At 40.0% G+C, this 21,095-nt stretch overlaps 1 protein-coding gene across 6 annotated transcripts in view; it reads right to left on the bottom strand.

Annotated features, from left to right (window-relative positions):
- Positions 1 to 20,752, bottom strand: part of C17H5orf63 (chromosome 17 C5orf63 homolog) — a 38,302-nt gene extending 17,550 nt beyond the window's left edge. Inside the window, exons 1-6 of one of the 6 annotated variants that reach the window (XM_053566093.1) lie at positions 20,568 to 20,752; positions 19,243 to 19,321; positions 15,755 to 15,959; positions 6,026 to 6,146; positions 2,174 to 2,230; positions 1,301 to 1,536 (exon numbers count right to left, since the gene is read on the bottom strand). In XM_053566093.1, the coding sequence (XP_053422068.1) occupies positions 1,360 to 1,536; positions 2,174 to 2,230; positions 6,026 to 6,139 (348 nt within the window). In that variant the 5' untranslated portion in view covers positions 6,140 to 6,146; positions 15,755 to 15,959; positions 19,243 to 19,321; positions 20,568 to 20,752 and the 3' untranslated portion in view covers positions 1,301 to 1,359. Of the gene's footprint in view, positions 1 to 1,300; positions 1,537 to 2,173; positions 2,231 to 6,025; positions 6,147 to 15,754; positions 15,960 to 19,242; positions 19,322 to 20,513 lie in introns of those variants that run through there. The other 5 variants (XM_053566095.1, XM_053566091.1, XM_053566092.1 and 2 more) reach the window with 5 other exon arrangements.
- Positions 20,753 to 21,095: the final 343 nt, after the last annotated feature.

The following is a 21,095-nucleotide window of genomic DNA, read 5'->3' on the forward strand; positions in this document are numbered from 1 at the left end:
AGTCTAGGATTACAGACACATGCCACTGTGTCAACCTTGGAAGGGTTTTAAAATTGCTTCCAAATTTGTGTTGGATTCAGAATGGTGATCCTGTATGTGAGATAACACAAGTTACTGAGGTCCCTGAAATGGGCGCATGGAATATTGGAAATTTGGGCTGGGAAGCAAGACCTGGGATACCAGCTGACTGGCTGTGATCTGTGACCCTGGGTTATCCCCTCATAACTTTCTGAATTTATGATTCCACTCCGTGTATAAAATGGGCATTGGAGTAGACAACATTTGAGGTCAGCTAGCACTGACGTTCTATAATTTCTATGACAGAATCATACTTACAAAATTAAAATATAATGACTCATACTATCCAAATTCGTCCAATAGTTCATAAAATTTCATTATAAAGGGAACTGCAGTGGCGTGATTTTAAGCAGAAAGGCAGTTTTGTTTTTCAGTGAATCCCACCTATATTGGCCGAACCTGATATATATAAATAAGGGGAAAACACTGTATTTCTAATACTTTATATGGAATGGTGAAGAGTGTTTGTCTTTAGATGACATATCTGTCCAGTTATGGTTAAAAGTGAGAATTTTTTCAAGATATTAAAACCTGATAAACTAGTATAGTAAGTTGGATTAACTCAATTGAACGTAACTGAATACCTATCCAAGGCAGTCCTCAAATATTACAAATCCATTCACTGATTATGGGTAAAGCAGATTGAGATCCTAATATATATTCTGGGCATTTAAGTCTTTCTTTTGTCTTTCTCAAATGAAGCCTCTTTGCCTAGGATAATTATTCTCTTCTACCCAACAAAAATGAACTCTAATTTTAAACAGGTATTATTAAATCCCACTGAAATAGGCTTCATGCAGATGTATTCGCTAAAACATCCCTTTATTGACTGTGCACAGTTATTAACAATTCACGTTTCACTTTATCTACTGAGTGGAAAAGCATTTATTCTCTCATTAAAAAGTTAAGTCCTCCAGGGCAGCAGCAGGAATGCAGAGCCCTCTCTGCATTCCTACAAACAGTACTGCTCAGTGAGGATGAAGTGTGTGTGTACTGATATAAAAGGGACAGACAGGTAAGACAAATGGGCTTCTCCCCACCCCCACCCCCATCATCTCTACCCTGCCAACACACTCCTCTTAGTTTATAGAAAGCCAGTAAGCAAACAGTTCCTGCATTGGTATTTCTATCGATCAGAAGAACTTAAACATTTATTGGGCAGCACAGAGTTCAAAACATCCTTAGGGATCTGTAACAGTGACAAAAGGAGTATGAAGCCATGGATATTTCCTCAAAAGATGCTTTTGGGAAAGAGAGGGCTGGAAATCAGGAGCACGTTAGTCAGTCTCCAGCACTCTGCTGCTCAAGTTTCAGGAGCTGCTTCTCAAGTTTTGAGGTGTTTACTCGATGCATCATCAGAAACTGGCCATTCAAATGGAAGACAGGAATATCAAATTTGTATCTTTCATACCAAGCAGAGTTTTCTGGAAGTGTGATGTCCACCTCCTGTAAAATAAACTGTGACACAGGCTAAAGCTCTGTATTTTAGAATACAGAGCTTTTTACCATGAACACAGCAACAACCACAGTGCTGAACTGATCCTGAGACCATTCCTAATGCTGAGAGGATTTTGTTGTTGCAGGATCATAGCGATCTAATGTCCCTGATTTCTAAAACCTGAGTGGTCTCATTGTATTCTCCACCTCCTAATCTTGCTAGTCTCTGCTGTACCTGTCATATTCAGCATCAGGGCATTACAACATCCCAGCGGGGAAGCTGCCTGAGAATAGGACAGGAGCGCAGCATCGATGGGAAAGGTGTGATGGTTTAGGACATGAAAACACTTCGTGGAAATTACAAAATAAGATAAAAGGAATGGGGAGAGAAATTTAAAGAAAGCAGAAATATTGCACCTGCTGGTTAACTTTAACTCATATGAAGAGTCAGAGTAAGAAAACCAGTACTGCTCAGAGAAAAACACTTGGGGGTAATGAGTTTTATGGAAATCAGCACTAAATTCTCCCTGAAGAATAGAAAGAAAATTTAAATTAAAAATCATTTAATCTCTTTTCCTAAAGAAAAGATCCAGGCAGATACTTTATACCACATAGAATATTCATTCCATATACATAGAAGCCACGCGCGTTATGTTACCCTGTTTTTGTAAGGCTCCAGTGCTTCCTTGGCTTCCTCACAAAGGGGGCATGGGTCCTGCAGGAAGAAAACCAGTCAAGCCATTAAATCCAAAGAATGGTATTTGGCCTAAGCCAGAAACAAACAAATGAATAAACCACACACAAAAAAACACAGTATCAAAAAACCCCCCACAAGAACCAGATTATACTTAAAGTACCTTTTTTACAAAGTTAATTACAGTTTTCTTCATGAAGCAAAATAATACCATAGAATCTTATAAACAACTAGTATTTCAGGGTAGAAAGGCTCTCTGCATTTTTTTGTTGTTTTAATTTTTTTTCAATGATCAATGTATGCAAAAGTAAATTTAAACGCTCACTAGTTTTCACTGATCTCTCTAAGGGCTTTGTTGTTGCTAGGTCAGGAGCACCTCTGTGGTCTCACACAACTGGCTGACACCACCAGAATGGCTCCTCAAAGTTTGCTCAGACTGGGAAGCGCTGAGCCTTGCCAGCCTGTTTTTCCTAATCAGTCGGCAGCAATAAACCTACTAGGATGAAGTTAGGTAGTAACTCATTTTTAAAACAGGAAAAAATCTCTTTGCACTTCAGATGATGATAGCAATTCATAATGTTTTGCCTATTTTCTTATTACAAGTGTCAAAGAGGTTTCCTGTTTGAAAGAGCAAGCAAGTTTTGGTGTCCACTGTTGTTTGTATTCTTAAACAATTTAGTGGGGAAGTCTGGGATACTACAGATTACTGGCAGACTTTAAAGGCTTCTCAGCTCTTGACTTCATGAACAGAGACTAGCTAGCTATAGGTTCTGCTGCATGAGCTCAAAATAGACTCAGCATTACTGATGCTTATATAAAACCTGCTTTTCAACATGACAGAAGAGATGAGCTATTATGTAAAAGAGAAGGTTTTCCTCCAGGTTAACTCATGGTTGTTTTGAAATAAGGACCGAGATCATCAAAGAATGATGATCTTTCTGACTCTAATTTCCTGAGATGGAGATTCAGGCTGATCCTGTTAATTATTAGCATTAGTGATAAACAGATCATGAGTTTAAGATCAATGTTTTAAGATTATATGCTGAAATTTTCTGAAGAAGTTTCAAAACATTAGCATAGGGTCTTAAAAGCAAAACAAGAACATGTTAAATTGCAGAAGTATTGAATGTACCAAACATTTGCTTTTACATTAAAAACTTTAAAAGAACCTTGATCAGGATTTTTGTTTTGTTTTGTGTTTTTAAAAATGGGGTTCCTGGAAATCTATAAAAATATATGTCTGTATTTTTCTGAGGGAAAGTTCATCAAATTTTAAAAAGAATAAAGAACCAAAAAAGGATCAGGCCCAGTGGTTTGGACCCTTCAAACAGCCTTCTCTAAGATTTTCCGTGGCACTTGTTTACTGTATCCCTAAATTGTAGGAGTTTTGTTGGTTTGGTTGTCCCCCACCCCCACCCGCTCCCCTTTCTTGTAGCAAGAGCTCTGTGATTTCGCTTCACGCGTGGCGGCCTCCATCCATGAGCAGCAAGGGCGGAGAGCCTGACTTAGGCCCAGGCAATCAGCACATCTTATCCTTCTTGGCTACAACTGGCTCAAGAATGGGCCCATCAGGGCTAGATCATCTAAACATCTACATCAAATCTGTAGATGTCTGAGATGTGAGTTCTGGGGACTGGGATTGCTGCAGTCATCTATGAGAAGAGCCAGAGTAAAGAGGAATTTAACCCAGAGGTTGCGAGATAGGTAACATGCTTAGTTCCTAAATCAAGCTATTCCTGAAACCAGACCAACTCTCAAGTCCCCTTTTTGTTTAAGTCACTCTGGGAAGTGCTTTCTACTTTTTATAACTGATAGAGTCTTGACACTGTACTTTAATATTTCTTTTACTGGATTGTAAACTTCTGAAGGTGGGTGTGATATCTTACCATGTGCCTAATGGTATAGATCAAGCACTCAGTACAAACGTTAAGCCAAATGGAAGGTTGGTGATTTTTTTTTTTAACAAACTTTTTTTGCTGTCTCAGCCACTGCTCAAACTGAAACACAGGGCAGAACTGCTAGGTGAGCAAGCAACAATAGCCATAAGGAATTATTTTATCTTTGTGGTTAATTCTCACATGCATTTACCATTACAGACCTTCAGATGATATAATATATAATAGTTTTAATTCTATAATTTCCAACAGTGCAATATATATCTGCAAATTTGAAAGCAATTTAAATATTCTCAACAAGAAGTTTATTTCTGAGAACAAATTAAATTGTTATTAGATAACTGTCAGATAATTAGCAATTAACTGCATAACTGCTAAAATGCTTGAAATCTGAAAAATTTATTAAAAAGAGACCTTTTTTCTTTGAATTGCAGTAGTATTCACAAAAGTTTCTTCTGTAACACTGCATTTTATTTCTTTTTTGATTATAAATCATACAAAGTGATGTGACTTAGCAAAAGGAAATCAGTAATGTATGTATTATATTTCTGGCCCCAAAGCTCTGAAAAGTGTTAAACCAGTTTTATGGCTTAACCTAGTGTTAGGGCTAAGAAAACAAGCACAATCAATCCTCATTATTCATGGATTCCATATTTGTGAATTTGCCCACTTGCTAAAATTTATTTGCAACAGCCAAATCAATACTCAAAAGTGCTTTGCAGTCATTTGTGGGCATGTACATATACATAGTGATTAAAAAAAACATTGAGTCACCAGAAGTCCTCATTCCAAGCTGAGGTTAAAACATGGCAATGCTCTAACTTCTTTTTATTTTATTATTTATTTTATTTTAATTTTTTGAAACAGAGTTTCATTCTGTTGCCCTGAGTAGAGTACTGTGGCATCATCATAGCTCACAACAATCTCAAAGTCTTGGGCTCAAGAGCTCCTCTTGCCTCAGCCTCCCTAGTAGCTGGGACTACAGGCGCCTGCCACAGTGCTCGGCTAGTTTTTCTACTTTTAGTGGAGACAGTCTGGCTCCTGCTCAGGGTGGTCTTGAACTACAGAGCTTAGGTGATCCACCTGCCTCAGCCATCCAGTGTGCTAGAATTACAGACTAGAGCCACCACTCCTGGCCCCTCTAACTTCTTTTAGCTCTCATACTATAAACATAAGTTAGTGTCCTTTTCATGGTCTGTATAATGTCATGGTTTTTGCATTTTTGTGCTTTTTGTTAGATATTTCACTGTTTAAAATAGGCCCCAAGGATAGTACTGAAATGCTGTCTTGTATTCATAAGTACAAGGAGGCAGGATGGATATGCCTCATAGAGAACATGTGTGTGTTAGATAAGCTTCATTCAGGCATCAGTTATACGTGCTGGGGGCTGTGAGTGTAAGGTGAATGAATCAACAGTATATATTAAACAAGGCATCTTTAAACAGAAACACACACAAAACAAGGTTAGGTATTTGATTAGTTGATGAAAATGCTATGAACAGAGGCTCACAGGAACCTAATCTTGTATTTCAACTAGGAGCAAAGGTTCAGTATTGTTTACTTCAGTGTTCACAGTGACTTTACAGAACATAACTATCACAAATATTGAGAACTGACTGTGTTTATAAATAATACACGTATAAACGTCATATTATAACCTACGGTCCATCTTTCTTCAATATAAGAGTCAGATATCCATTAAACATATTCATTTATTCTCTGATAATTATGAGACAATGAAATGCCCTGGCAGGAAGCAGAGTTACTACTGTTTTGGTGACAGAAAAACTGAGAAGCAGGTATGAAGGTTACTCTATTGCCTTTCCTTTCAACTTTGTCTCCTTTTCCTAAATGTACAACTTTCTTCACTCAACAATTTTAATACTTTATAGAGTAGTCATTATACTTTTTCACTCTGTACCTTTGTGAATAAGGTCAGCACGGGCAGAGTTGTTTTAGAGGCCGAGAGATTTTTCAAGAAGAGTCCAAAGGAGGATTTGACAAGTTCCATGCTATTTCTTTGAAACCAGAGCATCTTAATTCTGCCAAAAGAAAAAATAAACCAATAAACTTATGTGCCCTACGCTTTGTTCCTTATGATATGAATGGTAAGTTTCAAGCTTATGATAGAATTTGAAGGCTTCAGAATTGTTTCTTCTAGTCCAGGAGTGTCAGAAAGACCCAGAAATTAGGCAAGTCTCTATGATGCTTCAACATTCATTGTATCCTAAACAAAACAAAGAATGGGAAAATAAAATCCATATTTTTGGATTAGATGTATGCCTAATTACTTGGTTTCTACAAATAAACTGTATGGGTTTATTACTTTGAATATAAAATTAAATTTCACCTGCAGATTTTACCAGCATCCCAGTGATCCCTGAAATGATTTTTATTTACGAGGACAGCTTATCTTATTGGCAAGCATTCAACTCCAGCCACTGCCATGGTAAAGAAAATGATAAGCAGCACAAGTCTCTCACTGAAGGTTTGAGCTATCTCTTACGAGGTCTGATGCAAGAGACGGGGAGACACAAAGCTGTACTTAGGAGAACTACAGGAAAAATCAGGCTGAGTTAACTTGTAAAAACAGTATCTACTCAAAACAGTATTTACTCAACTCCTCAGGAAGTATTTTAAAAGGAGATTGTCATAACTTTTGAAAACCTCACATACAAATGTAGTAGTGTTTCTGCTGGAGATATTCCAATAAGAACAGCTTAGTAATAGCAGCATGCCAAACACCAGGCTCTGAGTTCCCTCATCCTGCTACTTTGCTCAACATGAGACACTCCAGTTATTCCTGGTTATTCTACTGAGCTCCTAGTTTCATCCTTAAAACTATGAATATTATTATTTCACTTTTAAAACACATGTGCACTGTTGGATTTGTCATTTATCAATATTCCTAAGAAAAACCCATTCCTGGGATCATTGTTTCTTTACCTCACTTTACTCTAGCTTTCCAACTTCACCTACCATTTTTGCCTCCCTTACCTTTGCAAGTTGCAACTGCAAAATATCTCTTTGTGTTTCTTGAATATCAAAAAGATTATTTCTTCCTCAGAATCTTTGTACTTGCTTTCCCTCTGCATGAAAAACTCCTAGGCAGCTTCTCCTCATTTGCCCTGGGACTTTAATCACCTCTTGAGAGGCCTTGGTGAATACTTTACCAATGCTGGCCAGCCCATCCTTCTCTGTCCTCATACCTTGCCATAGTTTTCTTTTGCCCTTTACTATCTAAAATTACTATCTACTGCAATGTAAGCGCTGTGAGAACAGAGATTTGTTTACCCCTCTATCTCCAGTCACCCAGAATTAACCTGGCACATAGTGAGTGTTCAAAAATCCATTACAAGTACTGAAGCGAGCTTTTCTTGCCTTCTTTAATCTCACCACTAACTCTAATCAGACTCTCCAGTGCAGAGCAGTCACTGTTTGGCCTGTCTCATGTTACAACTAAAGCATAGTGTTCTTCCGGTGCCCACAGGTTTTCGGCCAGAGCACTGCAGCTCATTCTCATTTCCTCACCACGATCTCAAATTCTGCCCTCCTCTGCTCCACAGAGCATAGCTATATTAATTAAGTGCTAAACTTCACTGACAACCAGGCTCCTCAGCCTAAGATTAGGCTTAAACTCATTTCAAACAAACTGATAGGACTTTAAAGAGAACCACTAACCACTATCAAACTAGAATAAAGACCACAGGACAAGAAGATTGGAACCGAGCCAAGAAAGCAATGATCTTCCCTTCCTTCTCAAGCCTTCACTCTGCCACTTACATCTTGACCTCCCTGCTATCTAAATGATTCTGATAATAAATAAGAAAAGAATGTTATGAGACTGTTGCAAATTCACAATATTCTCTGCTATTCTCAAGTAAATGTTAATTCCTAGTCGATATATTTTCTATAAATTCAGCAGAATCAACAACTCCAATAGGTGAACATGTTTGGAGACACATCTAAACATAGCTTTGTCTACACAGGGTATAAATGGATGGGTGGGTGGGGTTAAGCCATGTCTGTGCCAGGTAGAGATTCTGCATCATTAGATACGGGAAGGCTCTATGCCAACAGTGACACACATTCTAAGGATGTGGAGTTAAAGAAGTTGTACTATATACGGGGGAGAATGAAAATAAAAAATAAGCCTTATTAAAGACAGAAATAGCACCCCCGGGAATAAGAAGGAACAGGCCATCTACGGCAGTGACCAAAGCCTACAACTAGGACAGTAAACTGCAGCTACACTGTTTTGGTGAAGGGATTTAAGATTTATTGATGTCTGGCTGGCAAGTAAAGGAAAACTTACTGCTTTTACCTAGCTGAGCTGAGACTGTGGTGTTAAGGCTTTAGAAAAATTCATTTTCACAATGGAAATCTGCTTCAGTATTTCCAACATGACAAAACACAGCATGTGGTCTTGGTTGCACCCAAGACAAATAAAACCTGTCATAGTAAACAGAGTTGCTGTTCATTCCAGATTTGCTGGAATATTTGTTCAACCAACCCAGACAGCTAAATAAAGTCTTCAGTGATGCTACCACTATTCTGTTTATAACTAGTTTGCTTTTCCACTTTATTCTCCATTTTTACTTTTTAACACATTTTTAATCACTTAAACATGGCACTTTTGTGTACTGAGAAATATATCTGTTATGCAATTTTACTATCTGTATATTTTTCAAATGCCCTAAGGAACATGCATTTCACCATATTGTTAAATTAAGGTATTTCTTTGGAAGCACAATTACAAAATTACATTAGGGTCTGATGTAAAGAAAAGCTCCCTATACCTCTTGCTAAGCAGACAGTCGGTTAACTTTCCTTAATTCCTAGAGTCCACTTAATTCTAGAAAAGAAGAAATAAAATGAAAAATGACACACTTTAATGGGAATGCTGTAATATTCTTCTTAGAACATTTTACTAACTCCTTAAATCCTCACACCATGCTGTCAATGTCACATTCACCAAATCAGGCCCCTTGAAGTAAAATCTTAATATGGGCTACTCTGTCAATGTGACATTTTCATTAGTTCTATTATTTTTGAACAGTATCTCAGCATTGTAAAAAACATCCTGAAAGGTGGTCTCTGCCGGTTAGCTCATGACTGCGAGAGGACAACACTTTTTTTTTTTTTTTTTTTTTTTAATGTTGGGGATTCATTGAGGGTACAATAAGCCAGGTTACACTGATTGCAATTGTTAGGTAAAGTCCCTCTTGCAATCATGTCTTGCCCCCATAAAGTGTGACACACACTAAGGCCCCACCCACCTCCCTCCTTCCCTCTTTCTGTTCCCCCCCCATAACCATAATTGTCATTAATTGTCCTCATATCAAAATTGAGTACATAGGATTCATGCTTCTCCATTCTTGTGATGCTTTACTAAGAATAATATCTTCCACGTCCATCCAGGTTAATACGAAGGATGTAAAGTCTCCATTTTTTTTAATGGCTGAATAGTATTCCATGGTATACATATACCACAGCTTGTTAATCCATTCCTGGGTTGGTGGGCATTTAGACTGTTTCCACATTTTGGCGACTGTAAATTGAGCTGCAATAAACAGTCTAGTACAAGTGTCCTTATGATAAAAGGATTTCTTTCCTTCTGGGTAGATGCCCAGTAATGGGATTGCAGGATCAAATGGGAGGTCTAGCTTGAGTGCTTTGAGGATTCTCCATACTTCCTTCCAGAAAGGTTGTACTAGTTTGCAGTCCCACCAGCAGTGTAAAAGTGTTCCCTTCTCTCCACATCCACGCCAGCATCTGCAGTTTTGAGATTTTGTGATGTGGGCCATTCTCACTGGGGTTAGATGATATCTCAGGGTTGTTTTGATTTGCATTTCTCTAATATATAGAGATGATGAACATTTTTTCATGTGTTTGTTAGCCATTCGTCTGTCGTCTTTAGAGAAAGTTCTATTCATGTCTCTTGCCCATTGATATAAGGGATTGTTGGCTTTTTTCATGTGGATTAATTTGAGTTCTCTATAGATCCTAGTTATCAAGCTTTAGGACAACACTTTTTTGATTATGACATTATGTCACTGAATTTAGTCATGAAGTATGTGTCCTTACTACACATGCAGACACAATTTTATCCTTTCGTATTTTGTTATATGCCACTGTGATATGAGCAAAAAGAGCTGTGTTCATAATATCAAAGAAGCACAATTGGGTCACCTTTGTCACAGACTAAAAAAACCCAAAAGGCATAAGACTAGATTTAGAATGTGCTTAAAACAAATTCTGCAGCCTAACAATAAAGATGGTGACTCCTGCTGTTTCAAGTCCAGTGCCCCGAAGAGGCATGGATAACTCTGAAAGAGAAAGGAAATGCTGGCCTTTCAACAAAACTGAGGCTGACTCCAGTGGTCTTTATGGCAGAATCAAATACAACATGGGGGAAGGACTGATTGGACCAATTCAGCCCTCCTTGAAACAGAATAAAGAAGGTAACTTAACTTTATAGAATTTTCCCTGCAAAGCACTGACGGGCGTACCATTAAGGCAACTGATTACAGTTCAGAAAGAAGCCGGGTTGTCTGAGTCTTTATTAAAGATTATTCATTTCTTGCATGAGGAGCTGCCCAAGCTATGGCTGCACATCACTTATGTGGGGTTCCTGGATTCTTCAAACGCTGTGTGTGTCTGATTAGAAGGGAAACAACATTGTTCTCGTTTGAGTAGAGAAACTGACCTTTGCTGACCAGAATTTTGATCCATACAAAGAATCCTTTGGTACACCAAATTTCCAAGCTCATGCTTCTCCCTCAGCAAGCTGCAGCATTAGTTCATGCGTAAAATCAAAAAGTCTGTATAAGCCCAGGTACCGCCGTGGTTATTAACAGGTAATGCTGAAGCTTCTTCAGGGAGTATAATGTAAATTTGAGCTGACATTAACCAAATACTATTACTAGCTCTCGCTGAACCCTTTTCCCATAAAAGGACGCAAGGCTTCCGTTTAGTCATTTGTGCCAAGTGAGAAGTACTCCATTGTACATTCATTGCCATCTAAGTATAACGTTCCTAGTTTTACCTTAATGACTAGAAACACACACACCCTTACCTGTTTTGGGAACAAACCCCATTATTCTAGATTACCAACAGTTCACGTAATGAGGGGACTCATCCGGGTCACTGGGCTTAGCCAGGGGTAGAGAAAATGATGCCTCCCTAGTGCTTGTCTGTGCTCTTGGTCAGTCAGCTGAGTGGTCAGTCACCCTCCCAAACAAGTGGGAGCCTAACTGGGGTCTTGGGTATAAGGGCAAGAAAGAAACTGGCCCTTGTAGAGCCAAAGGTGACAAGAGGCTATGAATAAGGACAAAACTACAACTGAGCAGATACCTTGAGATGACAATTCCAAGGAGCTAAGGAGGGGTAGGATGAGGCTACAGAACAGAAACAAGAAGTGAGGGTTTGAAGACCCAACCCAGAGTGGGGCATGGGTGGGATCCTGGGTGCTTTTTTAGATTCTCAGCCCCAGCAGTCAGGCTACCTAGCTGGGGGAACTGCTAAGGATGTGGAGCCAACTCAGACAAGATGCTGCACCAAATATCCTTACCCACTGTGGGCCCAGCTGATGCAGTGTCATGCTTCATGCTCAGCTTCATTCCGGAACTGGACTGCACACCACATTAAACCACAAGCAGGGGGCCTGCATCACGCCCCGGCCTGGGCAGCGTGAGGCAGCTCCGCATAACACGCTCCCTCCAGCATCCACTTCCAGATTTCAGTGCAGCAGGTTTACCACACAGGAGATGAGAGGTCAGGATCAGTGTACAGAAAGGACTGATGGTCACATGAATGCCTAGAGCCAAAACCCCTTTTAATTTCCCCTCAAATTATTACCATGACCATAGGATTTCCAAGTATCTAGATATCTTTAGTCCATAGTTTGGATCAATGGGTGTAACATTACATTGCATTCAACACACTGCTTTGTGAAACAGTTCTTTAGCCATCTGAAATGTGGGCCTTGCCTATCCAATACAATTAGAATTTCCCTGAAGGTATGAAGGTATTTACCTATCTACCACTTACTAGATGCATGCTCCCTTCACCTCTTCTAGATGTCAGTAAAATTGAGACATTAAAATTTTTCTTTATCCTACTAGGTATTTAGTCCATTTTTTCCCTACAAAGAAAGCTCTCACATGGAGTAACCAACTCCACAAGCTAGATACAAGTAACAAGATTAACAGGAAAAAGGGGTTGAGTTCTTAACTGAAGCAATAAAAATTATGTCAGGGTTCATAATGACTAGTGAACCAATGATGTCATCCATTCATTTGTTCCAAAGTAGGGAGGGAAAGAAGGGTTAAAAGCCAGTATGAGCTGATCCTAACCCATGAAGAACTGTAACACCTAATCATAAGGTAAGACGTGTACATGTACAGGGGAATTAGAAACACAGGAGGTGATTACAACAGAGTCATGTAATTCAAATGTAAGAGAAAGGGGAAGAAAATACCATCGGCCAAGAGGTGGTGGTGGTTTTACAAGAGAAATAAGTATCTTGAATCATTTAGGATTTGCTTGTGTAGAAAAAAGGAAAAGGATTCCAAATTTGAGGTTAGACACAGAGGTGGTAATGTGATAGCTATTTGATGGAGGAAACCCTGAATGAGGCAGAGACCTTTGCAGAACAACAGTGGAAAATAAGTTTGGAAGGTAGACTGGGATGAGACTGTGGAGGACTTCTAGACTTTTTTTTTTTTTTGTAGAGACAGAGTCTCACTTTATTGCCCTTGGTAGTGTTGTGGCATCACAGCTCACGGCAACCTCCAGCTCCTGGGCTTAGGCGATTCTCTTGCCTCAGCCTCCCCAGTAGCTGGGACTACAGGCGCCCGCCACAACGCCTGGCTATATTTTGTTGCAGTTTGGCCAGGGCCGGGTTTGAACCTGCCACCCTGGGTATATGGAGCCGGCACCCTACTCACTAAGCCACAGGTGCCGCCCGGACTTGTGGACTTTTAACAGTGGTTAAGCAAGGCATGATTTTTTGCATATGTCTTGAGAACCAGGTAACGGTTCTCAGTGAGTGATGGGATAAAACAGCTTAGAAGACTAATCTGGCAGCAGCATGCAAAATGGACTGCAGAAAAAAGGAGAATGGAGGTGGCAAAGAGTTAGAGTTCAGCTAAGACAGTCTAGGTATGGGATGAGTCATTCATTCGTTCAACAATTATCTAATGCTTCCCTCATGTCAGACACTACTATAGGTGCTGTAGTACAGTGATAAATGTTGCCCTCCTGAGGTCACATTTCAGTGAAGACACTTTTTAATGTTAGGCCATATCAGACAGTGATACATACAGGGGAGAGAATAAAACAAGGTAACATTATGGTGACTAAGGTAGGTTTTTTAAGGTATTCTCTGAGCAAGTATCATTTGTGCTGAGACTAAAGGAGGAAAGGTCCAAATATCTGAACGGAGGTGCATTTCAGAGAAAAGAAACAGTAAATGCAAAGGCCCCAAGGTGAGAACAAATGTGACTTACTAGAAGAAACAGAAATAAGAGGATGGCTTACACAGAGGAACAGGGGAAATAAGCAGGAGATGAGACTAGAAATGTTGAGTAGGGGTCAGATCATATAGGCCCTTCGGCCTATGTTAAGGAATTGAGTTTTATTCTCAGTACAATTTTTATTCCAAAATTTAGATGAAGGAAGCGATGTGATTTCATAAACATTTTTAAAAGATCACTTTAGCTGCCAAGTGAAGAATAGTTTGTTGGTGGACAACAGTGGAAGAGAGACCAGATTAGGAGGCTACCACAGGAATCTGGGTGAGAAAGCACAGTGGACTGGAGTGGAAACAGACCCACAGGCCCTGCCAATGTACTAGTCATGAGGAGTAAAAGGAAAGATGGAAGTTAAGGGCAATCCTAGTTTTAGTCTTCAGCCTCTGGGTGAGTGGCAGTGTCATTTACTAAAGTGAGGAACACTGAAGCAGAAACAGACTGAGAAATATGTGAGACCAAGAGCTCAGGGACATGTGGGAGCTCACAGGTTTAGTACTCAGGGAAAAATCCAGAGCTAAAGATAAATATCTGAGTTTCCATCAGTTTAGGAATTAAATTTATCACTGTGGAACTAGATGAGATAAACTAAATAGCATAGAAGAAAAGGGCCCAGGACAGATGTTCAAGGTGATCCAACATTTAGAGACTGGGTATAAAGGAGCCAGCAAAGGAGGGAGACAGAATAGCGGGTGAGGCAGGAGAAAACCCAGGAAAGGGTGTCGTCACAGAAGCCAACGGGGAAGTATTTCCAGAATGAGGGAGTGATCCATGATAGGGACAGTAAAATAGGGGTAGTAAAAAGAGATGTGTCTGATGTTACTGCAAAGCAATTATATCTTTCGACCAATGTCTACCCCTAAATGAACTACCTTGACTAGTCCCTGCCTAATTTAACATCTTAATGAGGTTTATTTTGGTGAAGATAGTCAGTGGGTTGGGGAAGAACGTAGGCAAAAGTTGGGTATCTTAAGAGATGATAAATGTAAAAATCTTTTAAGTTTAAGGTAGAATAGAGAAATAAGGTTTATCTACTGATTATTAAATAATACTACAAGTAAGGTACTGTTATTTTTGACATAGTGATTCTGTTGACCGAAATGTGCTTTTACTGGCCTCAAATGGAAGATTTAAATATCTAGTACCAGTAATCTCAGAAAGGGAATTGCAACACTGAAAAATACTTCATATAGAAAAAGCTGAAAGTTTCAGATTATGAACATTATTTGAATAGGAATTTCCAAGACACAACATAACTAAAGATCCAACATATTTACCTGCTGCTAAGGATGTCATGAAGTCTAGGTAAGACTGAGTAGCAAATATCCTGGTACCCAACACTGGCTTAAGTTTACCCAGCCCTCACAAAACCATAAAGAGGGCACTGAAATTTAGTTTTAAGCAAAGTCCAGTTCCCTTCCAGTTGCTCTTTCTCAGTATTTATCTTTATTTCTCAAAGGGAAAAATTCAATACCATTACCATTTTACCAATGATATCCCCAAACCATATGTATCAAAAAATTACCTATAATGCTTAGGTAATCATAAAGTTGGATTTTGTTGATAAACTTTAAAGACAAAATTTGTTCTAAGCAATTCTGAATAAACTGCCTGGAGTGGTCAAAAGAAGTTTAACTTAACACAGCTCCCACCAACTAATCAGATAGGGGAATTATGCATAAATGGCGTAATTCTTCACTTAGAGCTTTAAAGTTACTCTTCATATAGAGTTTCAGCTGAAATTCACCACATTTGAATTCCCGGAGTGCATTTTTAGGTGAGGATTTCATAAATATAAACCCCAAAGAGAAAGGTAATTGCTATTAACTAGTTCTAAGATACTGGGTGAATCCTCATCTCTTTAAGCCTCAGTTTTGTCAACTGTTAAATGGGAATGCCACCACTTGTCCTGTTCTCTAATTTTAGAGACACAAAGAAATTGTGTCTGAGGCTCTGGGCTGCAAACTTCCTTGTGATCAGAAAAGGGGAAATCGCATGCTGAAAAAATGCCTTGGGAATAGCCTGTGACTGCAAAAGGCCTTGAACAAAGAATATGAGGTAGTTTTTATCTGTCGGAGCCTAAAATGCTCAGCCCTTTAAAGAGGACCCAAACTCACACACGATTCAGGCAGAGGTGTAAAGGCACCTGCTCATGGCCTCTTCTCTCATTCTCTCATTCATTAATTCTCTTCTCTCATTCCTCAGTCAGAACTGTGAAGCTTCAATGTCAGAAAGAACAGAGTTGGGAAATGCAGAGGGGACACTAGAGTGGCCAGCCGGTCATCTTGCAACTGACTGTGCATCGGAGATGAAAAAGCTTCCCTGAAAAGGGAAAATAACGCATTTTTCTTTCTTACTATTAGACACATTTAAAAAATCATTTTTGATGACAGATCCTCTTCATCTTGGCATTCTCTCCCACATGCAGAAGCACGACCATCTTTGCCTTGGCAAAGACGAATATGAAGTAGAAGTGAGAGGAGTCTTCAGTGTAAATAGAGTTTGCTTTAGAAATGTGACCTTAGCAGTCACACTTTCCAGATCATTGCTTCAGTGGAGTCTACTAGGTAATGGGGTTGGTGAAAAACATTCAGCTGAGAAAAACAAAATGATGATGTTAATCAAGAACAGTAACATACTCTCATGATACATTCCCTCTAGCACCCAAGAGTCCAAGGGAATTCTGGACTAATCCCTGTTAACACAATGAGGCTCACACACACTGTACCCCACCTCCACCCTCACCCCAAAGACACTGACTCAGCAACTGGCCTGAAGCCAGAGCAGCATATTCCAAATTCAGGGTGTGCAACAATGTTCAGTTCAATTATGACACAATGGCTGCAAAGCTATTCCTGAAAGCCAAGAAAACCTGAATAATGTGGTTGGATTATATCATACGTGAGGGCTTAATAGAGTTTAAAAACCAATTTGAAAATTCCTTCATTCCATAATGATAGCATTAAGATGAGGGCAAAATCATTGTCGTTCAAGGGATGGGAACAAAGTGTATAAGGAACGATGCAGACTCCTTCCCACGTTGTCCTTTTTAGCCAACATGACCCACTCCCTTTAAATGTCACTGATACTTAATACTGACCCAGAAAGAAGACAATGTCATTAAAGCATCTTAGTTTTATTGTACCCCACTAGTACAAATGCTAGTTTCCTTGTGTGTTAAAAATCACACAATCTCATTTCCAAAAACAACTCTTTGTAATTCAGAAAGCATCCACCAGGCAATGTCTTTCATTTGACACTAATATTCCACCCATTTCAAATTCATTTTGCCAAAGAAATAAAAGTTATCCTCATGACCACAAGAGACTGGAAAGAAGTTTCATTCATTTCTACCCATGGACATATGAGCTGCTAAATCCACATTCCCTGGAATTGCGATCCAGCAAGACTTTGGGCCTGTAGAAGTACAAAGCTCAGTGTGAATGTTGGGAACCATCCAGTCTTGAAGTCAGGCCCTGGCAAGCCTCAGTTATGTGAGATTCTGTATTTTTCTAAGTCCTATTCCATTTATTTTTAATAGCTATCAAAGATAGATTATTTCATACTTTGAAGCTGGCAAGTGACTTTGGATATTACCCTTGCTTCATGGATAAGGAAATTTGCTTTATGGATAAGGAACCTAAAGTCTTTCATACTGTGTTTTTTTGGTTCTATTTTCTGTATTTTCTCTTTGAACAACAGCATATTTTCAAATATAACAAGACTAACACAGAATTTCAGAAGAAGGGATCTCCAAGTTCATCCTCCTTTCTTCTAAAAAAAAAATCTCAAAAAGCTTTACATATTAATCCTCAGGGTATACCAAACAACAGACACCACGTTTTGCATAAGGCTTAATTTAAGGATGCAGAGAGTGAGGAAAGTCTCAGCTTCAGATGGCAGAATTCTTTTACCATAAGAATGAGGTTCTGTTCTCTAAATCTAAGAAGACTCACATTCATTTTTTAATCTGGGAAAACAGCTAAATTTATATCTCTTCTTCCCAGGCTTATGTTCCAAATTGCCTTAGCTGAGTGAATTTCCATTAAATAAGAGTATCCTTTCTCTTGGCCTGGAAGGACTACATGTTTTAAGAGGTAAAGAGTTAAAAAAAAAAAAAAATGAAATAATTCAATATCATGTCCTTCCCTCCTGACTAAACTAAAAATCCTATTTCCCTGCTATTTCATGATTAATATGAAAAAGTACTGGAACAATGAGAGGAAATTCATTTGTTTCCAGTCGTAACATTCTGGTTTCTGCAGCAATCCCACTGGCAACAGGGAGAAGCAGCCTATACCACATGGCTGCCCTATTACAAAAGCTGTGAACTTTGAACTTCTTGGAATGTTGTTAGTAAAGTAGATAAGACAAGTATGGATTTCCTTCAACGTTATTTGAACAACCTATTTAGACTTAAAATAGCAACCATATATAGGTCTTCCATCTTCAAGGCCTAGGTAAGCTAATAATTTGCTACACCTTCAATTGGATACTCTTTTTTTTTTTTTTTTTAAGAGACAGAGTCTCACTTTGTCGCCCTGGGTAGAGTGCCATGGCGTTACAGCTCACAGCAACCTCCAGCTCTTGGGCTTAGGTGATTCTCTTGCCTCAGCCTTCTGAGTAGCTGGGACTATAGGCGCCTACCACAACGCCCGGCTATTTTTTGTTGCAGTTTGGCTGGAGCAGTATATGGGGTCGGCACCCTACTCACCGAGCCACAGGCGCTGCCCCAATTGGATACTCTTTAAACATTTGTTGAACAGATATTTGGGTAAAGAGTTGAACTCTGCAGGCCTGGGGGAGTGTGGAGACAGGGCTAGTGGAGCCTCTAAGTTTGCGTATTCCACTCAACACAACAAAGGCCCTCCAACTGACCAGGTCAGATCACCTTGGAAGCAACTTTGGTGAACATCTAACAAATTCTCAAATGTGTTCTTCCCTACTCCATATTATTTATTGAAGCATGATTTCTAACTACATCAAATAACCTCCTTTAGGTTACTGTTTTATATTCTATTGCCTAGCTTGTTGCATTCCCAAAGATGTTTTCTCACTCCTTATAGATCCAGCCTGTCTTCAGGGACACTTTTCTTTTCATTTCTATAGCATGTACTGAGCATCTGCAATATACCAGGTGCTGTTCCAGGTACTAGAAATATAAAAATAATTAAGATATTGTCCTTGCTCTTCAGAAACTCACACCCTGAGTAGGAGAAAGACTGATAAACACAAACACAATATCTCAGCGATGAAGGCTTTAACAGTGCAATGGCTGTTACTCAGATATTACTGGTGAAATGGTCTGATGAAATACTTCAGATTTCTAAAAATAGTAGTAGATGCCTTGAGCTTTGCTTCCACCTCTAGGAACCTTAACTTTGGTAAGCCCTGGAAGAAGGGAGAGTTATGTTTTCATGTTTCCTCTTCTCTGTGGCTGTACTGGGATAAGGAGTTAGCGGTCTAGATTCATACATATGCTAAACTTAGCCAAAACTTTTCATTTTGCATATTTTTCCCTGAGTGATTTTGTCCCTAGACCTTGCGATGTGATACCAGGTGAAGATGGAGGAAGCTCAACTACTACCTGTGTGGCTTTACATACCTGAACCAGATGGTTTCTCGCCTTCGATATAAACTTCATTCTATTCTAGCTGGCTTTTGGCTTCCTCTGATGTACACGCCTTGAATAAAGTAGTAGTAAAAATTAAATTTAAAATAAGGAACGTAAAATAACTCACTACTTGTACCATCCTCAATGGTCTATGTTTGAAACCCTATGCCACCGTATTACAGCAACTGAGTATGTTAACCTACAAGAGTTTATGCAAGTTATGAAATACAAATACTTTAATAATAAAAAATATAACTTATTTTGAAGGCATCTCTACACAGTGCCTTTGGGTACTTTCAAGCTAGGCATCTGGAACAAAACAGAAACAGCCTAATACACCCCCAGATTGGAAAAAAATCCTCACTTCTATTACTTACCAGCCAACAGTCCATCTAAATAAAACCTCACAGGCACATATTTTTCTAGTGAAGGAGACAAAAAGAAATACTGATCCTTCCTCAGCAGATGGCTACTGCTGACCACAGCAAGCAAGGGGATTCTGTCCATCTAAAACACCAGCCTCACCAATCTTACTTTTCACAGTACGGCCTTTCTGGTCCCAACTAATTCCTTAGCAGAGCAGAACCTAGGTGATTAGGCTATGCCATTTAACAGGGTGCCATAAAACAACAGACCCGAGACTCTATCTATTCTTGAGGAACTGAGAATCTTGGGGTTAAGCTAGGCTATACTGTGGATTTTTTAAAAGGGGCATTGAAATATAAAGTACTATAGAAACACCGTCTCTTTAGAAACAAGAATAAAAATCATCCAGGTGAAACACTGTAAAAAGCAGCCTTAAAAAATCAAATGCCTATTCCCATTAGTGACAATTTAGTGGGGACTTTACTGCCCCTTGACTTATTAAAAAATTGTAGGAGCCATTTATGTCAGGAATGACTGAAAGGCTAAGTACTTGTTGAGAATTGCACAGGATCTGATTTATTCTCTCTGTTCAGTACTCAGAGGGTTGCTTTTGCCCAATAAAGCGAAGCGGAGGTTCAGACAGTTGATCCAGTGAGCCCCGGCCTCAACCACTGTTCCCTGCTGCACCTTTCAACCTTCTCACCCCAATTAAAGGTCAACATGGCTGCTCAAAAGTATTTACTTAAAAAGGCAGTCATGTCAGCGGGCTGCCAAGTGTGCTTATATTAGCACTTCATAGAATTCAATGAAAGCCGAAACCGGGAATCTGCGATCCCTGGAAGAAGGCTGAAGTGGAGATGTTTTCTGCCGCCTGTTCCCGCCCGTCATTTATTTACTTCCCAGATCTCGTCCGCGCTCTCTCGCGCGCGCGCCGGGTCTCTCACACTCACTCTCGCGCGCGCGCAATTCACAACCTCCCCGCGGCGGTCCTGGATTTATAGCTCTCGGGTTAATTAAATTTCCTCCAACGACACTCGAAATTGGCAGCGTGCGGCACAGCGAAGGGCCCGCGGGACCCCGCGCACGGCCTCGGTGCCGCCCACCGGCACCCACCTGAGCCTCGCGCGGCCGCCCGCCCCGCACTTCCGCCGCCGCCCGCCCGCACTTCCGCCGCCGCCCGCCCCGCACTTCCGCCCCGCGGGCCGGTCGCTCGCCCTTCAGCTCCGGTCTGGTCCCGCCGCTCTCCGGGGTGGCTGTTTGTGAACAGAGTGACGTCAAAAACAAGGCCAAACTGTACCCCCTCCACCCCCTCCCTCCAAAAAGGGCTAGAGAAAGTGGTCCTGCGTGTTGGGAGCACGTAATTACGAGCCTGGGGTAAGAGCCCACTTCTTGAGACCATGTGCTACAGGTCATTTTAACCCCTCTGCGTGCGAGCAGGCATTCGTTAATGCAGCTTTGACTACCCTCTTAGGGGTCCT

This window comes from Nycticebus coucang, chromosome 17, assembly GCF_027406575.1.
Source record: "Nycticebus coucang isolate mNycCou1 chromosome 17, mNycCou1.pri, whole genome shotgun sequence".
In the NCBI taxonomy this organism is placed as follows: Eukaryota; Metazoa; Chordata; class Mammalia; order Primates; family Lorisidae; genus Nycticebus; species Nycticebus coucang.